Source organism: Hemiscyllium ocellatum, chromosome 23, assembly GCF_020745735.1.
Source record: "Hemiscyllium ocellatum isolate sHemOce1 chromosome 23, sHemOce1.pat.X.cur, whole genome shotgun sequence".
Lineage (NCBI taxonomy): Eukaryota > Metazoa > Chordata > Chondrichthyes > Orectolobiformes > Hemiscylliidae > Hemiscyllium > Hemiscyllium ocellatum.
Window position 1 is genome coordinate 40098246 of NC_083423.1, and position 25465 is coordinate 40123710.

The 25465-nt window shown below is 40.8% G+C and overlaps 1 protein-coding gene across 4 annotated transcripts in view; it reads right to left on the reverse strand.

The window, feature by feature from the left end:
* Window positions 1-25465, reverse strand: part of apaf1 (apoptotic peptidase activating factor 1) — a 196665-nt gene that overhangs the window by 25789 nt on the left and 145411 nt on the right. For all 4 annotated transcript variants that reach the window (XM_060842926.1, XM_060842922.1, XM_060842924.1 and 1 more), the window contains 2 exons: window positions 16320-16445; window positions 15146-15289 (listed from right to left, as the gene is read on the reverse strand). In XM_060842926.1, coding sequence (XP_060698909.1) covers window positions 15146-15289; window positions 16320-16445 — 270 coding nt within the window. The remainder of the gene's footprint in view (window positions 1-15145; window positions 15290-16319; window positions 16446-25465) is intronic.

The window sequence follows — 25465 nt, forward strand, 5'->3', positions numbered from 1 at the left end:
ATTTCCTGATCTTTAGCCTTTACTTTACAGATTTATTAACTGAATTTAAATTCTACCTGCAGTCACAGTTGGATTAGCTTCCCTAAAATAAAGCAATTAAATTAGTTAGCAGATTACAATTTCAAAAACGTAGCTACATCACTGTTTAAGCTGATCATGCACCCTAACTGCACTTGCTAACCTAAATGACTATAGCATATTTTAGGACTGGCAGGCAATAGTTAGTTATACACTACAACACCTGTGTTTAACTAACAGGAAAACAAATAAACTACAGAGTGTATATGTAAGGTACTCATTTCTATCCCGACTAGGTCTGACAAGAGTTGGAGTACAGGAATGGTTAAGTGCTGGTTAGAGCAATTAACCCCTTTTTAACATGCATCTAGGAATAGAGGAAGAGACTTGAACAGGTTTTGAATTTCCATGGCCAATTTCTACTCTTAACATATAATCTCATATGGCAGGGACATACCAATTGGAAAGGAAAGCTGAAGCCAATGCTACATTCATGCAGTCGTACAACATTAGTACTGGTAAGTGGAAAATTTATCACCTTTTGCGAATTGAGTTAACCCAGAATTGCTGGAGAGGACTGCCAGGCAAAGAATGAAAATAAAGCTGGCTTAAGACCAATTGTGATGAGCTTACATCTGCCTTAACTATCCTCTTGAGTACAGCATTAACAGTCACTCCTGTATTACCATGTTCATATCCAGGAACATGCAAATCTGATCCAATATTAAATATGATAGCAGAATGCAAGGATGTAACAATAAGTCCGTCATGAAAGACAATCTAAAATACTTTAATGAAACAAATCATCAGGCTGCTTTTATGAGTGACAATAAATCAGCACAGACAAAACAGTCAAAGCAAATTCTACATCTTTAGCTCAGTTCCAGCTCTCTCTTTGAAAGTACTTGTGGGATTGTTTTTGTTTCAGATATTGCTTATCTTCCACCTATTTCTAAGTACAAAAACTTAATCTGTATTTTCAGCTTCCAGATTTGGATAAAGGGTTAGTTACACCTTCATTAAAATGCATGGATGAGGTTTTTATGTCCAAACCTGTGTTTATGTATTTTGCTTTGAAGCACAATACTCAAACACTCCTCAAAACTTTAACCGTCTCTAATAAAGAAATAACATTGCCTTTCAGAGTTTTGATACAACTGTAGCACACTAGTGATTTCAACATGTTCACAACTGATACTGGCAGAACCCTCTCCTAAACTGAATCCTGTACACTAATACCATTCATTTCATGTCTCCATTGGTATTTCCTCTATTCAATTTCATTGTCCATATTAAATTACATCCGCGATTGGTCAGCTAAATTAACTCGCATCTGCTCAGTTCCCTCTGTGTTTAGTGACCTCCTACTTTCAGATTACTGTCTTATACTGTTTTATGACCTAATCTGTTTATTTTTGCCCCATTTCCAAATAATTTACGTTCAGCATTGTCAAGTTCCCCAGTGCCAAACCATCTTTCATTATTATGCACCTGCTCATTGAACTACCATTTGCTTACATTGACTGAAATCATTCCTGATCCAGCCCTGTGTCTTGAGGATTGATTCAGTCCCTGAAAACTGCATCTGTTTCTCTTCTCACGGCGTCATTTTCACATCTGCACCTGACAGTTCTCAAAAGGTCAAAAAAAGCCTTATTTATGAAGATGAATGATTCTTGAAAAGACTGGGGGTGTGGGAAGTTGCATCAGGATAACTGATGTTGCAGTATTGGTACTGGCTTTCTTTGCACTGCTGATATTTGATGAGGCAAGCTTGAACCATAAGGATCTGGATACCTTGGATAATGCAAATTCTAACACCTCAAAGCACAAATCAATGCAGTATCTAAATCTGTGCTGAAAATGTGTTGCTGGAAAAGCGCAGCAGGTCAGGCAGCATCCAAAGAGCAGGAGAATCGACGTTTCGGGCATGAGCCCTTCTTCAGGAATGAGGAAAGTGTGTCCAGCAGGCTAAGATAAAAGGTAGGGAGGAGGGACTTGGGGGAGGGGCATTGGAAATGCGATAAGTGGAAGGAGGTCAAGGTGAGGGTTATAGGCCGTGGTGGGGGTGGAGAGGTCAGGAAGAAGATTGCAGGTTAGGAAGGCGGTGCTGAGTTCGAGGGATTTGACTGAGACAAGGTGGGGGGAGGGGAAATGAGGAAACTCAAATGAGGAAGAGCGCCTCATCTTCCGCCTAGGAACCCTCCAATCACAAGGGATGAACCTAGATTTCTCCAGTTTCCTCATTTCCCCTCCCCCCACCTTGTCTCAGTCAAATCCCTCGAACTCAGCACCGCATTCCTAACCTGCAATCTTCTTCCTGACCTCTCCGCCCCCACCCCAGCCTATCACCCTCACCTTGACCTCCTTCCACCTATCGCATTTCCAACACCCCTCCCCCCAAGTCCCTCCTTTTATCTTAGTCTGCTGGACACACTTTCCTCATTCCTGAAGAAGGGCTCATGCCCGAAACATCGATTCTCTTGCTCTTTGGATGCTGCCTGACCTGCTGCGCTTTTCCAGCAACACATTTTCAGCTCTGATCTCCAGCATCTGCAGTCCTCACTTTCTCCTCGATGTATCTAAAACGGTCTCTGCCTTATAGGAAACTTAATAAAGCTCTAAGTTGAGAAAAATAATAATATTCATTTTGATTCAACAAACGTACAAATAACATATGCTGAGCACAGTATGAACAATAAATGCATGTAGCTTGTCCATGACTGCCAGAGCCTTCTCTGGTGTACCATCAACTGGAAAGAACTTGAAACACAAAGTTATAAAGATATAAACTTAAAATTAAGACTTAATCTAAAAAAGGTATGTTAAAATATTCTACTGCTGAGAACAGGAATAAACTTTGTGAATGACAAGAATTAACAGTCATTGCATTAAACAAAATGTGTGGATACTGTCATTCTAAATTACAAGTTATTCTTTCAAGGATTTAAAACCATTTGTTACTTTCACAAAACAAATGCAATGCCCGAGAATGAAAACATGTAATTGTGACCTCTTGAAATATTACAGACCTTGACTTGAGATGAGCAAGTCATTCCTTTACAAATGCAACATATTTCCTACAGCAAAGTGCTGTTTCCAACAAATCAAAGATATAGATTTATGTCCACTCAATAATATTTTGAATTAATATTTCAGAAATGACATCTTCACTCCCAGAAAGTGCTTTCTTACTTTTACAAGAAAGATAATACCAGAATTGCCTTGGTGTTAGAATCTCTTAACAATCATATGCTTTTGTTTCCTGAGTTTACTGAAGCACAAATCGTGGGATATAATATGTATGCTGTTATGAAGATGTCATATCTAAAATATTTGAGGGGTCACATGATCCAATTCACATGGGTGTAACAAAAGTTATCAGTTTTCAACACAGTTAGAGGTAACTTTCCTACAGCAACAGCCCTTACTCCCATTCTTTCTTTTTTCCAAAACGCTCTCAGAATCAAGGTTGAAACCACACTGAAAGACCTTCTCACTGAAAGTAGAAGGGCTCTGGCAGGTGAACCCACAACCTATCACTGATGTCATCAGTCAAGAATAATTCAGCTGAAATCATTCTGATTCAGGAAGACACTGCAGTGCCAAAAGCTACTTTGGCCACAGACCAACATTCGGGACAATATATTAACTTTTTTTTGGTCTGAGTTTAACTGTTGCTTTGCTAATATAGTTTTAATATAATAAAGTTTTACTTTCCCCAAGGCGAGGACTGTTTCAGAGACTGTCAGTGCCAGTGTGCTAAAGGTCATCGGGTTGTTGATAATTTTGATTGGGTCATGAGCTGTGTTTGTGAATGATATAGCAGAAGGTATTCCAGATTGATGTAACGAGGTTTGTCTCTATATCTCTCTGCAGCCAAGGAACTCAAGCTTGAACACAGTCAGTAATTCTCTCCCATCACTGTCTGTAAACTGTTGCCTCTAAGCAGTGACTATGAAACTTAACAATTAATGTGCAAATCCCCTGTGTCTTTGACTAGATTAAGAATGGAAAGGATTAAGAATCCATTCTTAAGATTTTCATTTTTCAAATCCCTTACATGTTGTGTCAATTGATCGAAGGGAGTCATCACAGAGATCCTTCGCCCTAGTGGAGATATTCAGAACGAGGGCCACAATTATTCAGGAATGAAATCAGGAAGACTTTCCCATACAAAAGGAAAATTTGAATTATACTCCAAGATGTTGAGATGGTGGAGTAATTACATTTTTTAACACTGAAATGAAAAGACTTTTATTGAGTAAGGATGTCACATGAATTAGAGTAGTGACATGAGGTATAGATGATGATCTAACTGAATAATGGACAAGCTCTTGGGCTGAATGGCCAATTCCTGCTTGTGATAGCTACAAGGAGAACAGAATTGGTCAGCAAGCTCCTTGACTGATTAAGATACTAATCAGCTTAGATTCCTGCTCGCAATTGAAGACAGACTGGAAACTGCAAGTACTCAAATGTGATTGAGCATAGGGAGCAGATTTTAGTGGATTCCCACAAGTGATGAAATACGATCACTTGGATTGTTAGATTTCACACCAGTCACGTTTCTATGTTCAACAAGTCAGACTGTTTCATTTCTTTTCCAAAAATAATTGCAACAATATGTGAATATGTACCTAAGGATTCAATCTCAATGCCTACACCCAGAATATCGACAAGATGCAAGCAGTGTGCTGTTCCCTTGATAAAATCGATATGCAAATATTTTCTGTTCATCAGAGTTTTCACAGAGTTACCATAGTAACAGTAACTACGCAGTATTTGTCCAGACCACACCATTAGCATGATAACACTGTTAGGATAATTCTTAGGCATGACTCCAGCAAAGGCTTAATTAAAATCGTAACAGGACATAAGTAATGTGCATAAATAGCATGAACTCTACAGGAGTGCTCGAGACCATTACAAAGACGGCTGCCTCAATGTGAAGCATTTATTCTAAAACTAATTAGGTGATTAATGGACAAGAATAGTCTATTAACAATATCCCATCTACAAACAGAATTAGTTATACTAAAGGGCCATGTTTTACAATAGTATGTTGTGATTCAGGCTTTTTTCTCAACTGACATAAAACTCAATTCTTCCTGGAAAATAAAGGATGCAAACAATGTAGTACAGTTGAATTACAGTTTCTTCCAGGCATAAGGAAAACAAATGTTTGGTGCCACTGAACACAGTAAAAAGAAAAATTCCTGAAGTGCCTCACAGAGGTTATTAAAGGCAGACATATGGGCGAAGGTGACCAGAAGTATAGTCAAAGAGGAGGGCTTTGAAGGATGCGGTGAGGCAGCAAAGGTAAGGAAGAAGTGTCAGCTGGTAGGGCATACAAGATTAAAAATTAGTTTGCCACCATTCAGACAAAAGGGGAGGATAAATTAAAGAAGCCAAAAGCAAAAGAACAATGAACTGTGTGGCAAAGTGGTTAGTATTAGAGAAAGAGAATTCGACGTTTCGAGCATAAGCCCTTCATCAGGAATAAGAGAGAGAGAGCCAAGCCGGCTAAGATAAAAATTCACCTGGACTGTCTCAGACTCCTCCCTCCCCTTCCTAGACCTTTCCATTTCTATCTCGGGCGACCGACTCAACACAGACATCTATTATAAACCGACTGACTCCCACAGCTACCTGGACTACACCTCCTCCCACCCTGCCCCCTGTAAAAACGCCATCCCATATTCCCAATTCCTTCGTCTCCGCCGCATCTGCTCCCAGGAGGACCAATTCCAACACCGCACAACCCAGATGGCCTCCTTCTTCAAGGACCGCAGATTCCCCCCAGACGTGATCGACGATGCCCTCCACCGCATCTCCTCCACTTCCCGCTCCTCCGCCCTTGAGCCCCGCTCCTCCAACCGCCACCAAGACAGAACCCCACTGGTTCTCACCTACCACCCCACCAACCTGCGCATACAACGTATTATCCGCCGCCATTTCCGCCACCTCCAAACGGACCCCACCACCAAGGATATATTTCCCTCCCCTCCCCTATCAGCGTTCCGCAAGGACCACTCCCTTCGTGACTCCCTTGTCAGATCCACACCCCCCACCAACCCAACCTCCACCCCCGGCACCTTCCCCTGCAACCGCAGGAAATGTAAAACTTGCGCCCACACCTCCACACTCACTTCCCTCCAAGGCCCCAAGGGATCCTTCCATATCCGCCACAAGTTCACCTGTACCTCCACACACATCATCTATTGCATCCGCTGCACCCGATGTGGCCTCCTCTATATTGGTGAGACAGGCCGCTTACTTGCGGAACGCTTCAGAGAACACCTCTGGGCCGCCCGAACCAACCAACCCAATCACCCCGTGGCTCAACACTTTAACTCCCCCTCCCACTCCACCGAGGACATGCAGGTCCTCGGACTCCTCCACCGGCAGAACACAACTACACGACGGCTGGAGGAGGAGCGCCTCATCTTCCGCCTGGGAACCCTCCAACCACAAGGTATGAATTCAGATTTCTCCAGCTTCCTCATTTCCCCTCCCCCCACCTTGTCTCAGTCGGTTCCCTCAACTCAGCACCGCCCTCCTAACCTGCAATCCTCTTCCTGACCTCTCCGCCCCCACCCCACTCCGGCCTATCACCCTCACCTTGACCTCCTTCCACCTATCCCACCTCCATCGCCCCTCCCCCTAGTCCCTCCTCCCTACCTTTTATCTTAGCCGGCTTGGCTCTCTCTCTCTTATTCCTGATGAAGGGCTTATGCTCGAAACGTCGAATTCTCTATTCCTGAGATGCTGCCTAACCTGCTGTGCTTTGACCAGCAACACATTTGCAGCTGTGATCTCCAGCATCTGCAGACCTCATTTTTTACTCGAGTATTAGAGAAAGACGCAAGTTCTTGATGTCAGATACGGATGGGATTTCAGCAGCAGATGGATGAGAGAGGTTTCCTGACAGTTGTTTTGATCTTTGAAATGAGAACATTTTTACTGAGACAAACGCAATGGATTCAACCTTTCTACTTTTTAATGGGGGATATTGTGTCTCATTCAACATGGAATGTTGGACAAACAGTCTGACAATAATTCAGAGACAATAAGGTTGAGACTGGTGGTGCATGGGGAGAATTGGGTGTTGTGAGCTTACGTGTGAAATCTGATTCTAGGTTTGCAGATAAAATTGTGATGCAAAATCATACAGGTGAAAAAAAGGTGGGAGTCAAAAGAGAGATCTTTGGGGATTCCAGATAGAACTGAGTGGGATTGGATAGAAAAGCCAGTACTTTTGATGCTTTTGTTGGGATCAGATGAGAAAGATAAAACCAAGTCCACCCCACTGGATAAAGGAAGGTAAGTATTTGAGAAGGAGAATTTCTTACATCTCTGAGATTGAGAACTTTGGGGAAATGATTACTTTAGTTATTATAATAGTTATTTAAGTTCAACTGCAGGTCAGAAAGCTAGTTTGAAGGAAACAGAAGTGAGAAGAAAGAAAGACCACAAATCTAGGTGAGGACAATTTGAGAGGAAAGGAATGCTGGAGATTACACACTGGTTTTCAGGGACATGGGGATTTCTGATGACACCTCTGAGGGTGGTGCGGAGAGAGAGTGATGATAACATGGGGTCATTTAGGTGAGTAGGTATCTAGTGGAAATGGTATCAAGGTAATAAGTATTGGGTTAGAGACGAGAGATGGGAAGGAAACTAGACAGAGCTAAGGCAAGGTGTCCCTAAATGTAGTTTGACTTGATGAGAAAGGGGAAGGGAAGAATGCAGCAGAAGCAACTGCAAGGATAACCTCAATTGTAATGGCTAAGTAGTACAACAGCTCTTACATTTGTTGTTGGAAGCAAAAGTAGAAGAAGCTATTGATAGTGCAAAAAAGAAAGCCAGGGGACATTTTGAATCTTCACGATGATTCTGGAATGATGGGTAGCTTTGTCAGATAAGAATGAGGCATGATGCAGTTGATGTTGTCCAGACAGATTAGATTCCCTACAGTGTGGAAACAGGCTCTTCGGCCCAACAAGTCTACGTTGACCCTCCGAAGAGTAACCCACCCAGACCCATTTCCCTCTGACTAATGCACCTAACACTATGGGGAATTATAGCATGGCCAATTCATGGCCATGCACATCTTTGGACTGTGGGAGGAAACCGGAGCACCTGAAGGAAACCCATGCAGATACATATAGAATGTGCAAATTATACACAGACAGTAGCCCAAGGTAGGAATTGAACCTGGAACCCTGTTGCTGTGAGGCAGCAATGCTAACCACTGAGCCACATCTGGTGGATGGATAGTTAAGTTGATGTGGCAGATATAAAAAACATAAAAACTAGGAGCAAAAGTAGGCATTTCAGCCCTTCAAGCTTGTTTAACTATTAAATTTGATCATGGCTGATCCCATCGCAGCTTCAAGTCTACCTTCCTACCTGCCCACTCCTCATCACCCTTCAACACATTACCAACTAAAAATTTACCATAATCCTTAAATTTACTCAATATCCCAGCGTTCACTGCACTCCAGAGTTTTAAATCTGCTACATTTACCCTAAAAGTATGACTTCTTATTCTGGATTGCCCCACATGAGGAAACATCCTCGCTTTACCTACGATGGAAATCCACTTTAGCATCTTATGTACGCAATTAGATTGTCTCTCATTCTTCTAAATTCCAGAGCATATAGACCTAAACTGCACTTTCTCATAATAAGATAAACGCCTCATCTCTGGAATCAATCTAGTTAAGCTCCTCTGAACTGCCTTCAATGCAACTACCTCCCTCCTTAAGCAAGGAGAGCAAAATTGTACACGTTACACCAGGTGTGGTCTCACTTTTGCATTGTACAATTGCTGTAAAAATTCCTTATTTTCATACTTTACTCCTTTAGCCATAAATGCCTGAACTTGAGCAGACATAGTTACAGGTGTCATAATTCCTTCCCCAAACCTTTCTGCCTTGTTAAGTGCGCAAAACCTTTCTTTATGGTTTCCTCCTCTGCATCCTTGCCGACACAACATCCAATCATTATCTTGTGCATTGTTAAAGTTGTTATAAAATGTAATATTTGGAAACAAAACTAAATACCATCTTGCATATGATTTTTTCCCTTTACTTTTGCTGTTAGCAGCTGGCCTGCCACTCACATTGCCCCCTCCACACAGCTTTTGTTTGTTTACTTGTCCCATGATCATTCCATTTAGCCCTGCACCGCCAGTCATTTTGTCTCTCCAATTTTTCAAAGCATTGTAGACTTTCGTTTTCTAATCTTTAGATAAGTTCTGATGAAAGATTATTTACCTGAAATGTTAATTCCGTTTCTCTCTCGGCAGATGCTGTCTGGTCAGCTGAGTATTACCAGCATTTTATCTTTATATTATGATTATTTATCAATTTTGTTTGTGACTCTTTTATAGATCTCAAGGTATGATACTACAATCTTAGAGGCACTTGTGCTATGAGAAAGACAGCTACAAGTCTACAAGGGCTTCCTTTTCGCATGCTGCAATGTTCTGAGCCAACGTAAAGCAATCAGTTGTAACTAGAATGGTATTTTCACTGCCTAGCTGAGTGATAGATCATTCAAGCGATGGATTAAAATGTCAGTTTACATGTGCTGTAAGAATATGAATTATAATTTTATAGTTGCCACCTTGGTGAAGTACTCCTGAATTTAAAGGTTGCACTAACTCTTGGGAGCACTCACGCACGTAGAACAAACATCATCTATGACATTAAGATACAAGCATTTGATCAATGACATTTGAAACTTTCAAAATTCAGTTGAATATCATCAGTTTTATGATTTGGAAGAATCATATTTCTGAAAAAGCACAACAGTAATTTTAGTATCATTAATATGATAGTCCCCATTTACACAAAGAACAATTAGGCATCTTTCCTTGATAGTTATAATGCACGTAATATTGTGCAGTGTTTCTGAATCCAAGTTATAAATCATTGTGGGACAAATCAGTCAAGTCAGTCACTCTGTTACAAAATGGTACCTTTTGGTAATTATAAACAGAATGGCCCAAAGCATTTTCATTGTGGAACTGACATATTCTCACAAACCGTTCTCTAAGTGACAAAAGATGAATTATTGTTATGAAGCTCTCCATGAGGATTTGGAGCTTTCAATAAGGTAAAAAAAATTACGTTGCTTTCAAATTAACTTAGACTGACATTAATGAATAATCCTTGGATGCAAGGATACATACAAGATTGACCTTTGCTTCTGCTAATATAACAAATGACTTATTGGGTTTCCCTGCCCAAGGAGACTGTGCTGAAATTTTGTTTTTACCAATTAAATTGACAACTATTTTCAAATAAACACATCCTGGAGAATGAAATTCTGCTGAACAATGCCATCATGCTGGACTAGGAAGGTAACCATTCCAATTTAGCAGAAGTGAACTCCTGTCATGTAAAATAGCCATATTTAATTCTCATGCAAGTCACTAATTATTGATTCTCTTAGTATGGACCTTTGTCCTAAACCAGACAAATGAATCCTTGTTTGCCTATGTTCTACACCATATTTTTGTGGCATGCAATCCTTTGATGCATGATGAATCAGATGTGAGTCTCAGCAGTGTGTAGTATCGGGCAATTCTATCAAAGGTGGAGCAACAGACAAATTCCATCCTATTGTTGCTTGCCTGACCCCCAATTACATGTCCTTCTATGATAGGTGTCAGGAACAAGAACCAATGTCAGGTTGCTCCTTGTACATGGGTTACTGAGGTCAACTGGAACAGCAGCGAACATGGACTAAGAGTTTAGGATGGCAGGTACACTTTCCACTAACTGAACAGTTGGTGGAAAATGCACCACTGCTCTTAGCCATTTAATGCTTCAAGAAGAGTTCAATGACTGGAAATGGGATTTCCTCCTCTTACTTGGAGAAGTCCCACTCGGAGTTGTCAGCCAATGTGATCGGCCAGCAGCTACTTGTATCATAGAAGTGCCAAAAGATGCAGTGGACAGGAGTGGGACTAAGAAATCCATTACGTTGAGTTCCTGGCAGTCTAGAATCAGCTATATGACAGGGTTTTGAGAATGGGACTGGCATCAAATCCAGTGCAATGTTATTTCTGAAAAAAGATCAGAAATAGTATCATTAATGTGATTGCCTCCATTTAAGATTGCCTCCCTCACCCTGAACAACTTTTTTTTCCAATCCTCCCACTTCCTCCAAGCCAAAGGAGTAGCCATGGGCAACCGCATGGGCCCCAGCTATGCCTGACTCTTCGTAGGATATGTGGAACAGTCCATCTTCCGCAGCTATACTGGCACCACCCCCCACCTTTTCCTCCGCTACATCGATGACTGTATCGGCACTGCCTCACGCTCCCACGAGGAGGTTGAACTGTTCATCCACTTTACCAACACCTTCCACCCCGACCTCAAATTTACCTGGACCGTCTCAGACTCCTCCCTCCCCTTCCTAGACTTTGCCATTTCTACCTCGGGCGACCGAATCAACACGGACATTTACTATAAACCGACCGACTCCCACAGCTACCTAGACTACACCTCCTCCCACCTTGCCCCCTGCAAAAACGCCAACCCATACTCCCAATTCCTTCGTCTCCGCCGCAACTGCTCCCAGGAGGACCAGTTCCAATACCGTACAACCCAGATGGCTTCCTTCTTCAAAGAGCACAATTTCCCCCCAGACGTGATCAACGATGCCCTTCACTGCTACTCCTCCACTTACTGCTCCTCCGCCTTTGAGCCCCGCCCCTCCAATCGCCACCAGGACAGAACCTTGCTGGTCCTCACCTACTACCCTACCAACCTCCATATACATCATATCATCCGTCGTCATTTCAGCCACCTCCAAACAGACCCCACCACCAGAGATATATTTCCCTCCCCTCCGCTATCAGTGTTTCGAAAAGATCACTCCCCCCGTGATCCCTCGTCAGTTCCACACCATCCATCAACTCAACCTCCACTCCCGGCACCTTCCCCTGCAACTGCAAGAAATGCAAATCTTGCGCCCACACCTCCCCCCTTACTTCCATCCAAAGGCCCCAAGGGGATCCTTCCATATCAGCCACAAATTTACCTGCACCTCCACACACATCATCTATTGCATCCGCTGCACCCGATGTGGCCTCCTCTATATTGGGGAGATGGGCCGCTTACTTGCAGAACGCTTCAGGGAACACCTCTGGGATGCCCGGACCAACCAACCCAACCACCCCGTGGCTCAACACTTTAACTCTCCCTCCCACTCCACCGAAGACATGCAGGTCCTTGGACTCCTCCATCGCCAGAACATAACAACACGACGGTTGGAGGAAGAGCGCCTCATCTTCCGCCTGGGAACTCTCCAACCACAAGGGATGAACTCAGATTTCTCCAGTTTCCTCGTTTCTCCTCCCCCCACCTTGTCTCAGTCAATTCCCTTGAACTCAGCACCGCCCTCCTAACCTGCAATCCTCTTCCTGACCTCTCCGCCCCCACCCCACTCCGGCCTATCACCCTCACCTTGACCTCCTTCCACCTATCACATCTCCATCGCCCCTCCCCCAAGTCCCTCCTCCCTACCTTTTATCTTAGCCTGCCTGGCACACTCTCCTCATTCCTGATGAAGGGCTCTGGTCCGAAACGTCGAATTTCCTGTTCCTTGGATGCTGCCTGACCTGCTGTGCTTTAACTAGCAACACATTTTCAGCTCTGATCTCCAGCATCTGCAGACCTCACTTTTTACTGTAACATTACATATGCTTACCAAGAAAAACAAATCTAAAGAGAAGCTGATTTCTTTTCTGATACTCTCTTAGAGAGACAGCACTTGGAATTGTTACTGTTCACTTCTGACCGTGAGATTGTACACATGATTCATCAGGGCTTTTCAGTACATTGTATTCATGTGAATCACTAAGTTATTCTCAAGGAAAATTATGGATGGGAACTAAACGTTGGTCTTTTCAGACAGGACCTTTTCCAAGAAGAAACGAAAAAATCATTAATTCCAGGAATCATGAAATGAAGTTCCAAGAGCACCTAAGGAAATAGCACTAGACATAGTGGATGCATTAGTGCTTATCTTTCAAGATTCTATAGACTCTGGAACAGTTCCTACAGATTGGAGAGTAGCTATTGCAACCACTTTATTTAAGTGGGGGGGGGGGGGGGGGGGGCGCAGAGAGAAAACCAGAAATTATAGACCAGTTAGCTTGATGTTTATAGTGCAGAAAATGCAAGAGCCCATTACAAAAGATTTAACAGCTGAGCATTTGGCTCAGAATTAGCATGGATTTACGAAAGGGAAATCATGCTTGACAAATCTACTGGAATCCTTTGAGGATTTTTGAGTGGGGGCCAGTTGACGTGGTTTATTTGGACTTTCAGAAGGCTTTCGACCAAATCCCACAGAAGAGATTAGCATGTAAAACTAAAGCCCATGGGTTTGGGAGTACCATACTAACACAGATAGAGAACTGGCTAGCAGACAGGAAGCAAAGAGTAGGAATAAAATGGCATTTTTCCAAATGGCAGGCAGTAACTAGTCAGGTCCCACAAGGATCAATGCTAGGGCCCTAGCTTTTCTCAATACTTATCAATGATTTGGATGCTGGAACTAAATATATCTTTAAATTTGCAGATAACACAAAGCTGGGTGGGAGGGTGAGCTGAGTGAGTGGGCAAATGCGTGGTAGATGAATTATAATGTGGATAAATGTGAGGTTAACCACTTTGAGAGCAAAAACAGGACGGCAGATTATTAGTTGAATAGCCATAAACTGAGAGGGGAATGTGCAACAAGACCTGTGTCCTCATACTCCAATCACCATAGGTGAAGGCAAATGGTAAATTTAGATTCGGTATCACAGCAGGGGTGTTTTGCTGCAAGTGTACAAGGCCTCAGTGAGACTATATCAAAATATTTTGTACAGTTTGGATGCCATTATCTGAGGAAGGATGGTCTTGCCGTAGAGGGAGTGCAGCGAAAATTCACCAGAAAGATTCTGAGGAGAGGTGGAACTAGTTAGAGTTGTATTTGATTAAGGGGATTGGGGAGGGAGGGGGTAGAGTTTTATATAAAACTATAAAACTTGAACACTAATGGACAGGGTAAATGTAGGAAGATGTTCCTGTTGGCTGGGGAATTAGAACTAGGGATCACAGTCTAAAGATACAGGGTGAACCATTTAGGACTAATATGAGGAGAAAATCCTTCACCCAGAGAGATGAGCCTATGGAATTTGCTACTATAGAAAGCAATTGAGGCCATATCATTTTATGATTTCAAGAAGTTGAATATGATATTTGGCCTAAAGGGAACAAAGGATATGAGGGAAATGTGAGAATAGGCTACTGAATCGAATGGTCAGTCATGGTCACAATGAATAATGGAGCAGACTCAGTGTGTCATATGGCCTAATCGTACTTTCACTTTTTTCTACGTCTCTTAATTAGCGAGAAAATGATCATGATTTGACCTCTGCTGATAACAACTGAGTAGCGCAGAGCAAGGATTTTATTATTAGGTTTGCTGGTGGGCATTAACTCATCCATTAAGTTACCACTGTACTGCAGAGGTATCATTTACTGCATCTCTTTTATAAAGAAAAGTTTCAAAACATTTTGATGAGCAGCATTGCATCATGAATAACAATTGTAAATAACTGAAGGCAGTTTTATATTTATGATACCAGATATCAAAACCCCACACTTGCTAAAATTTCAGAAGTCACATGACACCTGGTTCTAGTCCAACAGGATTATTTGAAATCACAAATTTTCAGAGCGTTGCTCCTTCGTCAGGTAAAAGTCACTTGTAATTTCAAATAAACCTGTTGGACTATAACCTGGTGTTGTGTGACTTCTGACCTTGTCCACCCCAGTCCAACACTGGCACCTCCACGTCATTGCTAAAATTTGACTATGGAATAGCAATAAAATATCTGTTTCAAGGCAGTAGTAGCACCTTTGTGAAAATGAAGTAACGTTCACTTGGCTTACAAAAGAAAAGGAGCAGGAGTAGGCTTGTTCAAACCCTCAAACTTCCAGTTTAAGTTACAATAAGTAAACAAGAAAAACACTTCAAAAACTGCATTGCAAAATTGTTAAAATATTACTTTGGTATTATATTTCAAAAGCTGCTCCTTTTTTGCTATTACCTTTATGTAACCTCCAGTTGAGACCAATGTCTTATTGTCAGGGGAGAAGTGAAGATCTGTAACCCAACCCCCATGTTTGGAATCTTTGATCTCCGATTCTTCTGAACAAATATGAAGCAAAGCACCATCATGCACCCTCCAGATCTATTCAAAGAAAGACAAAAAGATATTCATTGCCTATGTTTTACACCGGAACCTGGGTTCCAGGGTGAGGTAAACAATACACTAGCCTACTCAGCTGCTCAGTCCAGGTCAACCCTCAGTCCTTAACAAGAAAATATCCCTAGTGGTTGTGAACATGCAATTGGTAAGCATGCTATAAATGGATTTTAACATTGCATATTTGAATACCAAAAAGGTATAAATACATAGCTTATATATATGTATATCTTTCTTGCCAATGAACTCAGAGAAAAGCCTAATCAATTCATGGATATGTCAGTGTAAGTAACTGTTATATTTTGGAGTTAAAGTAAAGAGGAAATTTAGCACAGCTCACAAAGGTAATTAGTCTCAAATATTTTATGAAGTTAAAGTAAAAAGATAGACTTCCAACTATATTGTATTGAATCTGAAGCTTCTTTTGTCTTATCATAATACAGTTGGGTAAAATTCAGCCCAGAATGGTTGGCTCCATGGACAATGACGGTGTCTCTCCAAGAGGGCAGGGTGACCAGACTGGGAGTTTCCAGAAGGGCAGAGTGACCAGATTGGGCATCTCTGGGAAAGCGGGGTGACCAGACTGGGAGTCTCCAGGAGGGGCGGGGTGACCAGACAGCGAGTGACCTGGGAGGGTGGGGTAACAAGACTGAATACCTCGGGAGGGTAGGGTAAGCAGAGTATCTTGGGAGAGTGGGGTGACCAGACCAGGCATCTCCGGGAGGGCAGGTTGTCCAGACCAGGAGCGTTCGGGAGGGCGGGGTGACCAGACCTCGAGCGTCCCGGGAGGGTGGAGTGACCAGACTGGGAGTCTCCGGGAGGATGGGGTGACCAGACCGTGTGACCCGGGAGGATGGGGTGTCCAGACTGTATCTTCTTTCTCTTCTCTCATGTAGTTTCCGTACCATCTCGCAATGAAGGCCAAGAACATTGGAGATTAATTTACCAAAGTAAATCCATGAAAATGAAATATAACTTTTATATTTTTCAAAATTTGATTACAAATGATAGATACCCTGATTTCACCATTGTCATCTCCTGTAGCCAAACAATCATTATCCCATGTGAACTTGCAGCTCCGGACACAGGCATTATGACCAGTCAGACTGTGAAGAGGAATGGTGCTGTTCAGGCTCAAAATCTAAGAACACAAACAAACTTATGTTATAGATGAAAGAAATTTAAATTACTGACACTTAAGTAACTAAAACTGTTATCTGTACAGGTCATTCTGCCAAAACGCACGTTTCGTTAGTGTAAATTCACTTTAACACAACTGATGAATTGAGGACATTGTTTCTCAAGCATGACGTTTTAAAGCGTGTATTGGTTATAACGCAATTCCAGCTCCATTAGTTTAAATGGTGCTGCCATTACACGATTTTCTTATAACACGGGATTGCACGAAAACAGAACTACTGCGTTACAGCCAAACTGACTGTACAAATCTATTCAAACAAAACAGGAAATAACTTTGTCCCAGAACGTTTCATTTAAGATATCATTACAATACTGAGTGTGTTAAAAGTACTCCAATGACTATAAAGTACCTTAGGATATTTCATTGCATTAAAGAGGCTATATGAATGCAAGAGGTTCATTTAGCAGTGGTATTGAAACCTAGAGCAACAATGAGCAACAATTGAGTAACATCAGACAAAAATCAATGAAGAAATGTCAGAACAGACGCCCAATGATTTGACCCAAGTGTTACGTTTTAAGCAACACTTTATTGGACAGAGGGAGCTAAAGTGATTTGGGGTGGAAATTCCAGACATTTAAGGGAATTCCAACTACTGTCCCCCAGCCGGCATGTTTATATGTGCAGAACAGATACTGATTGGATCAAGGTGCTGCTTTCTAGTGAATGAGTTACGTCAACTTTATTTAAGAATTCCGTCATATGTAACGTTCTATTTTTGTCACATTACATCTCAATATTATGAATGGTGCACTATCACATAAATAATGTACATCTGTTATACAGTAGGATTGCTCTTTATTAGCTATGTTGTCAGTGATTTAAATAGACATTTAAATGCCTATTTAACTCACATTAACTCAATCTGAACAATTTAGTAAGTACAAAAAGTAGTGTTGTTTGGGTATGTCTCTACTATTCTTTAAAAAAAGGAAGTCCAGTCAGGTTGTTCTTTTCCTTTAATTTTTATTGGTAACAATCAGGTCCAAACTATGCTTGGGAGCTGTTGGGATGTGTACTTTCAATTTCTAATTTATACTAAAGGTTGGGTGAGGTACTTATTTTATTTTTCAAAATTTCTTTGTTCATATTGTTATTTCTTTTCTGCTAGTGTTTGTGGTGCAGCTCTAGCTAGGAGGAGAGAAAATGATGGCTAAATGCCTACTTATGGGCAGTTTATGCCCGGTTCAGGTATTTAAATGCCCTGGCTGCAGTACTGGCAGCAGGATGGGAAGTTGTGTTTTGGGATGTGGAGATGCTCCCTTTTGGCAGGGGGTGAGTTCCCTATTCAGCACCATTGGCGCTTTATACGTTGGTTTGTTTTTTGGTTTTTGCTGTTTATAGTCTTTGATAGTTTTGTAGGTTTGTTAACTGGATTGGTTTCAGTTTATGTAGTTTTTATGTTCGATGGATCTTGCAACACTAAGACTCAGTGATTTGTCATCTGAGTTTCTCCTCTGGAATCAAAATGTTCCGGCAGAAAGTCATGGCTAATGACTTGATTAAATGGTGTACCTGGAACATCAAGGAGAGTCATTCACCAATTAAGAGGAAAAAGGTACTCTCGAGACTCAGAGGAAAAGGTGGATATTGCTTTATTACAGGAAACACATTTGGATGATAGGGAACATTTGAAACTATGGCAGAATGGCTTTGCTTAGGTTTACTTTTCATTTTTTAAACACCAGAAGAGGGGAGTGGCTATAATGGTTAGGAGGAATCTCCCATTTAAGTTATTAGAGTGTGTTAAAGACACACACGGGTGGTTTTGCCAGGAAAAAGAGTGCCCCTCAAGCCATTATGTCGATTAGGAAAGGATCTAGGAACTAACGTGTGATTCTAAAAAGATTAATGTGGCTCTCCAGCGATTTTACTCTGAATTATACCAATGTGAGGGTTGTGAGGAGGGGTGAGCCAAGATGAAGTCCTTTATCATGGAGTTGGAGTTCCCAGGTGTGACCCCCGAACAACAGTCTTTTCTCAATGCCCCCTTATCAGAGCAAGAAGTACACGAGGCTGTGAAGCAGCTTCAGTGTGGTAAGTCGCCCAGATTTGATTAACTTCCCAGAGAATTCTATATGGAATTTAAGCATATTGTCAGGCCTGATGCTCAACATGTTTAATGACTCGTACGGTCATGATCGTCTCCCGCCATCTCTGAGAGAGGCCAATATCTCATTTATTCTTTAAAAAGGAAAGGTCCCGGAGGACTGTGCTTCTTTCAGGCTCATTTCACTGTTTAATGTTGACTTTAAAATTCTTTCTCAGACTCTTGCATTAAGGCTGGAAACTGCATAACCTTCGATTGTTAAAGAGGTCCCGGGCTTCATAAAGGGCTGCAGATCCCCCAATAATGTTAGGAGGCTGCTTAATGTAATTCAAGCATGTCAACAACAGTCAATACAGGGATGGGTGATTTCTATATATGCAGAGAAGGCATTTGACAGAGTTGAGTGGCCGTGCCTTTTTTATACTTGAGCGAGGTTTGGCTTGGGTGAAGCCTAGATAAGATAGGTAAAGGTTCTCTACAGTGACCCTCTCGCTGCGGTCAGCACCAAGGAGGTACGATCAAGCAGTGTTTGCATTTTTAGGGGCAGCTGACAGGGCTGCCCCCTTTCACCATTTTTTTTATCGTGGTGACTGAACTGCTGGCGGAGGCCATTCGTAGGGATCCCAATACATCGGTTCCAAAGGTGGGGTCAAAATTACATAAGATTTTGTTATACATGGACTATGTCCTCATTTTTTTTGTCAAATCCAGTAGTTTCAATGCCTCGCCTGATACAATGCATCAGCTCATTTGGCACCTTTTCGGGGTGAAAAATTAATTTTGCAAAATCAGAGGCTATGCCTATGGGTGGTCTTATGAAGGCGCTACATCTTGAGGGTCTGTCTCGGTTCCCATTAAGTGGTCGTGAGGGGTTTTATGTATTTGGACATATTCATCACTCCAGTTCTTGATTGGTTGTTTAAAGCTAATTTTGTTCAATTATTCGACAAAATCAAACAAGACATTCAAAAATGGGAGGTGCTTCCAGTTTCATGGTTAGGTCAGATAGCTCTTATTAAGATGAATATTCTCCCCTGTTTGTTGTACCTTATACGGATACTCCCGATTTTCCATAACCAAACGGTCAGGAGACTGAACAGCTGGTTTAGCTCTTTTATTTGGCATCGCATTAAATCAGCTAAACTGCAATTGCCTAACAGACTGGGTAGTGAATCTTTTGGACATTAAAAACCATCAAAAAGGCTCACTTTTACCTTACATGAGTGACTGGGTTTGTGAGGACCCTTTTTCAATATGGTTAGATGTCGAAACCTCTCAGGCAAAATCCCCCCTGACTAGTTTCTTGTTTTTGAACAAAATGAGGACAGTTAAGGAATATTGCCATAACCCAATAGTTATCAATACTGTTAAAGCATGGACGGCAATTCAGCAGAGGGAAGACAATATTGGTAAAACATCTTTTCTTCCACCTGTAGTGGGCATAGAGTGTTTTCAACCAGGGATGATAGATTCAGGATTCAAACATTGAGCAGCTAGGGATGTTTATTGCATGGGCGATTTATTTGAGGGAGACACAATGAATGATGTCTTTTGATCAGTTAGCGCATAAGTATGAGCTATCCTAGCAAGGACCTCTTTGTTTTTTTTCAAGTTAGGGATTTTATTAAAAAAAAGACTACATTTTTGACTGATCCCTACAATTCCAACACAGAGAGAAGTGTGATCTGTGCTAAGAGGACACTTTCTGTCAGCATGCTACATCATCATTTGGGGGGGGGGGGGGGGGAGGTGGGGGGCCTCAGATAGGCTTGATTGACTTTGCAGGGTGTGGGAGACAGACGTAGGCGGTGAAGTCTCCTTAGAGGCATGAGAAGATATTTGGGAAAATGCAAGGAAAACATCAGTTTGCAATGACACCCAAGCTTTACAGTTGAAGATTTTCCACAGGGTCCACTTGGCTTTGGATTGTTTACTAAAATTTAAATCAGGGGTTCTTCAACATGTCCCAAGTGTAAAGTTGGTACGGGTATTCTTACCCATTGTCTCTGGTCCTGTGGTAGGCTTCAAACATACTGCAGCACTGTGGTGGGTGCAACGCAGGGGATTTTGGGTGTAAGGGTGGAGAAACACCCGATTTAATTTCTTCTTGGCCTGCCAAGTGTATTCCCTGTAGATGCGCATAAGAAAAAACTTTTCAACATTCTCACTTTCTGCACAAGAAAGAATATCTTGTTAGGTTGGGTGTCTGAAAATCCCCTGTGCTTGGTGGGTTGGCGGAAGATTGTTATGGAGCATATCCCCTTGGATTTTCTCACAAGTATGATACACTACAAAACTGAGTATTTCTATAAGACATGGTGGCCCTTTTTGGACTACCTGGACACAGATTTGTCTGCCACACTAACAAGGGCTTTTATATAACTGTAATGATTGTGCTTTAAGAGTCCAATATCCAGAAGGGGGAACTGCAAACGTAAGAATATGTGAAAATTAATGCTCTCGATATGTGAGAGTTAATGTTTTGCTGAGGTGTATTATTATTATTTATTTGTTGCTAGTTTTTATTTAATTAAATAGTTAGTTGGAGTTCTTTAAAATATATTTTTATATATGTTTATACCTTTGTACATGAGGCCAGTATGGGCTTTTAAAACTTTTTTGGGTGCTCTGTGTATTGTTTGAATTGTATTGTTTTGTGTTTGCTGTAATATTTAAAAATACATTTTTCAATAAAACTATATTTATAAAATATTAGAAAGAATTAAACAACGTTACGTTAATAAAAGCAAAACCAATACTCAACATATTTCATCTTAATAAGAGTCCTGATAGGTTTTAAAATATTTCAGAAATTCTGCAAAAGTATGCAAATAGCCCCATTATATTCCATTGATAGCTCTGGTGTTTTTGAACTAATAAATACTTGAAGTTTGTGAACTATATTCAGGTTCTGAAGGGACATAATAACTCTACATAGAACATTAATTTTGTAACTGCAACATATATCTTTGTTACAGCTGAATCTTGTAACAGTACTACTCACAGATTTTCAAGTAATGTTGCAGAGGATGTGTACCTGTAATATTCTTTATTGATGTGACATTTTGCAAAAAAAAACCTTGTTGTTTTTCCAACATCACTTCTTCCCAAGATAATTTTGTGACACATCAATCAGAAGGTATGAAGAAAACACTTGCCTAATTATAACCATTACAACTAATGTCATAAATGACGGATCTCAAAGAAGAGAAAATATAAATTTAGACTTTTGGGTACAAATTCATTAGTTTTAACAATTTAAAACTGTCAATCAAAATCTTCCTGTGCATGACAGATAATCATTAGAATTAATGTCACTTCTCTCAGGAATAATAACATGAATTCTGTTTTTATTTAATTTAGCTTTATCATCCATTCTACCTTTCCTTTCATTCTTTAACAGCATGCTCCTTATATAGATGACAAAGCACATCAGTACTAATGAGTCATTAATACAATGTAAGATGCTCACAATTAATTTGCTTCTATAAGTCTCTAATAACAAATTCAAATTTAATTTTATGTAGTGTCTAGATTTATTTGGCTTTGTAAATGCAATTTGCACCATTTCAGCAAAAGATAAAGTCATATAATTTTAAATAAACAATACATTTGTACAATTCTTTTAACTACTGTGGATATCCAACCCCCTCTTCAATTGCAAAGAGGACCTTCTCCATATTCCACTGGGCACAACTGCAACCAATGTACAGAATCAAATGTTGATCACAATTAGGAGATTTCTTTATACAAAGATCATTGTAAAGCAAAGAGATCCAAGCTGCCTTCTCTTCATTTGTTTTTCTTCTTGAAGATAAATATGAGGCAATGCAGATGCTGTCCTGATATTTCCACTTATGTTTATGGAACGGTCGTATAAATTTGGGTGAGAAGGCATGCGATAGGTATGTGCTTCTACTTAACAAATCAAGATGATCCTTAAAGATATTGTAATTATCCTAGCTTTCACACAGCAACAACATTATGATCAAACTGCACAGATTTTAGACGATGCTACCCATTTCATATCAATGACACATATATGAATCTGATGAAAGAAAAAGCAAGTGCCCCTCAGCAGACTGATCCAAATTATGGTATTGCATGAACTTTTAAAGACAGTTTCACATTCTTTCAACTCACTTTCTGAAATTGTCCTAAAACACAGATATTGGTTGGACTGGATAATTGAACATTTCCTATTTTCCATTCTGGATTAACAGAACAAAATCTGTGTGCCAAGTCTTTCAATATTTCGGTTTACACCGTGATCCATTGGGTATGCAAAATGCCTTCTGAAACAAATAGGCTTGGATCTGTGTGTAGAGGAGAATAATCTGTTTTTGTCACCAGACAATGGAATCTATAGCCCTTAGGCATTAATACATGAATGACAAAAAAAACAGAACCGGAACTTCCTGTGATAGAAACTCAGACTTAGAAGAAGTTACCTAAATATCTTTCTGCTATGTGATGGCCATGACAAATAAATTACTTTTCATCAAACAGAGTCATAGAGATGTACAGCTTGGAAACAGACCCTTCAGTCAAACCCGTCCATGCCGACCAGATATCCCAATCCAATCTAGTCCCACCTGCCAGCACTCGGCCCATATCCCTCCAAACCCTTCCTATTCATATACCCATCCAAATGCCTCTTAAATGTTGCTACCGTACCAGCCTCCATCACTTCCTCGGGCAGCTCATTCCATACACGTACTACCCTGTGTGAGAAAAAGTTGCCCCGTAGATCTCTTTCATATCTTTCCCCTCTCACCCTAAACCTATGCCCTCTAGTTCTGGACTCCCCGATCCCAGAGAATATTTACCCTATCCATGCCCCTCATAATTTTGTAAACCTCTATAAGGTCACCCCTCAGCCTCCGAGACTCCAGGGAAAACAGCCCCAGCCTGTTCAACCTCTCCCTATAACTCAAATCCTCCAACCTTGGCAACATCCTTGTCAATCTTTTCTGAACCCTTTCAAGTTTCACAACATCTTTCCGATAGGAAGGAGACCAGAATTGCACACAATATTCCAACAGTGGCCTGACTAATGTCCTGGACAGCCACAAATAACCTCCCAACTCCTGTACTCAATGCTCTGACCAATAAAGGAAAGCATACCAAACGCCGATTTCACTATCCTATTTACCTGCGACTCCACTTTCAAGGATCTATGAACCTGCACTCCAAGGTCTCTTTGTTCAGCAACACTCCCTAGGACCTTGCCATTAAGTGTATAAGTCCTGCTAAGATTTGCTTTCCCAAAATGCAGCACCTCGCATTTATCTGAATTAAGCTCCATCTGCCACGTCTCAGCCCATTGGCCCATCTGGTCAAGATCCTGTTGTTGTCTGAGGTAACACTGTCCACTACACCTCCAAATTTGGTGTCATCTGAAAACTTACTAACTGTACTTTTTATGCTTGCATCCAAATCATTTATGTAAATAACAAAAAGTACCCTTTCCTATTTTTTCTAACTCCCAATTTAGATTTAATAGATTCTGCTTCACTCCAAGGTTAACAAGACCTCGAGGAAGATGTCAAAAACAGAACACGTGTTCTTTTTATAATACAATAGCTTTTATTGTCACTGAAAGGTACTAAAGTTAAAGTTCTCTGTTACTAATACAATTGATTAAATTGGAAGCTTTTTAAAAGAAGTCATTAAGATTTAATTTTGTCTAAGAATATTGCCTTTAAGTAACCAGTCATTTTGAAATAATGTAGAGATGAATAATAGACTTGAGCATTTAACTGAGACTATAGACTACTCCAATATGAAACAATTTCAGTTGAATAGTTTACATCTACACAACATATGAAACCTGTAGGTTCCTTACTGCATTAGGAGTTTATTCCTAATTCTCTACCAGTTTATTCCTAACATGAATGATAACGGAGGAAAAATATCAAAAGTCTTGGCAGGCAACATATGGAAATTGTCTACTGGAGTAGCGTGCAAGCAGGCTCATCACCACCACAAATAAAAATGATATCTGTAGCTTCCAACCGCAAATTTTTCATGGTGAAAATATAAATGCCTGGCTCTGCAATGTGTTTTCTCCACTCCAGAGAAATGCTGAGCTATGCAAATCACTGACAGAGTTCATTAGGTTGCTATGAAATAGGGTTCCTAATAATGAACAAACGTTTGCCGCTGTGATCCAACCACAGGCTTGTCAATGGCACAAACAAGATTTTGGCATTTTGCGAAACAGAGAAACATCAACTTACTTGCAGTAACCATTTTAGAACTAACAAATTTGAATCCAAATGTAATAAATATTTTTCTATCCAAATTAATAACAGTCTGTTAAAATGGTACATATTATTCCTCTATATCCACGAGGGTTCTGTTGTTGAGAACTTTTGTGAATGACGACATTGACGAGTGCGGAGATCGTTTGAAAGCAGCTTGCTACGTATTTTCTGATGCAGATATCGCAAAGTCACAAGTCGTGAATTTGTCTAAGAGGATTTACTGTATTGATAGTTTCAAAAAGCTACATATTGGTAGCATGGATTATTATTCATATGCCAGAGAATATTATTTGCTGGCTCCACTAGAAGTATATACAAATTATTTAGTCAACTGGGGTTTTGGTAATCAGCTGTGATACGGTGTCAAAAAAGAACAGCTGCAGCCATCTCAAAGATTGCTGGCAATAAGATCTTTCTGACAACTGCAGAAGAATTAATAGCCTGGGCTGGAATCCCTGGGATTGGCTTTGAGCGTGAACAGAATCATAGAGTCATAGGGCCCTGGTGAGACCGCACGTGGAGTAATGTGTGCAGTTTTGGTCTCCAAATTTGAGGAAGGACATTCTGGCTATTGAGGGAGTGCAGCGTAGGTTCACGAGGTCAATTCCCGGAATGGCGGGACTATCATATGTTGAAAGAAT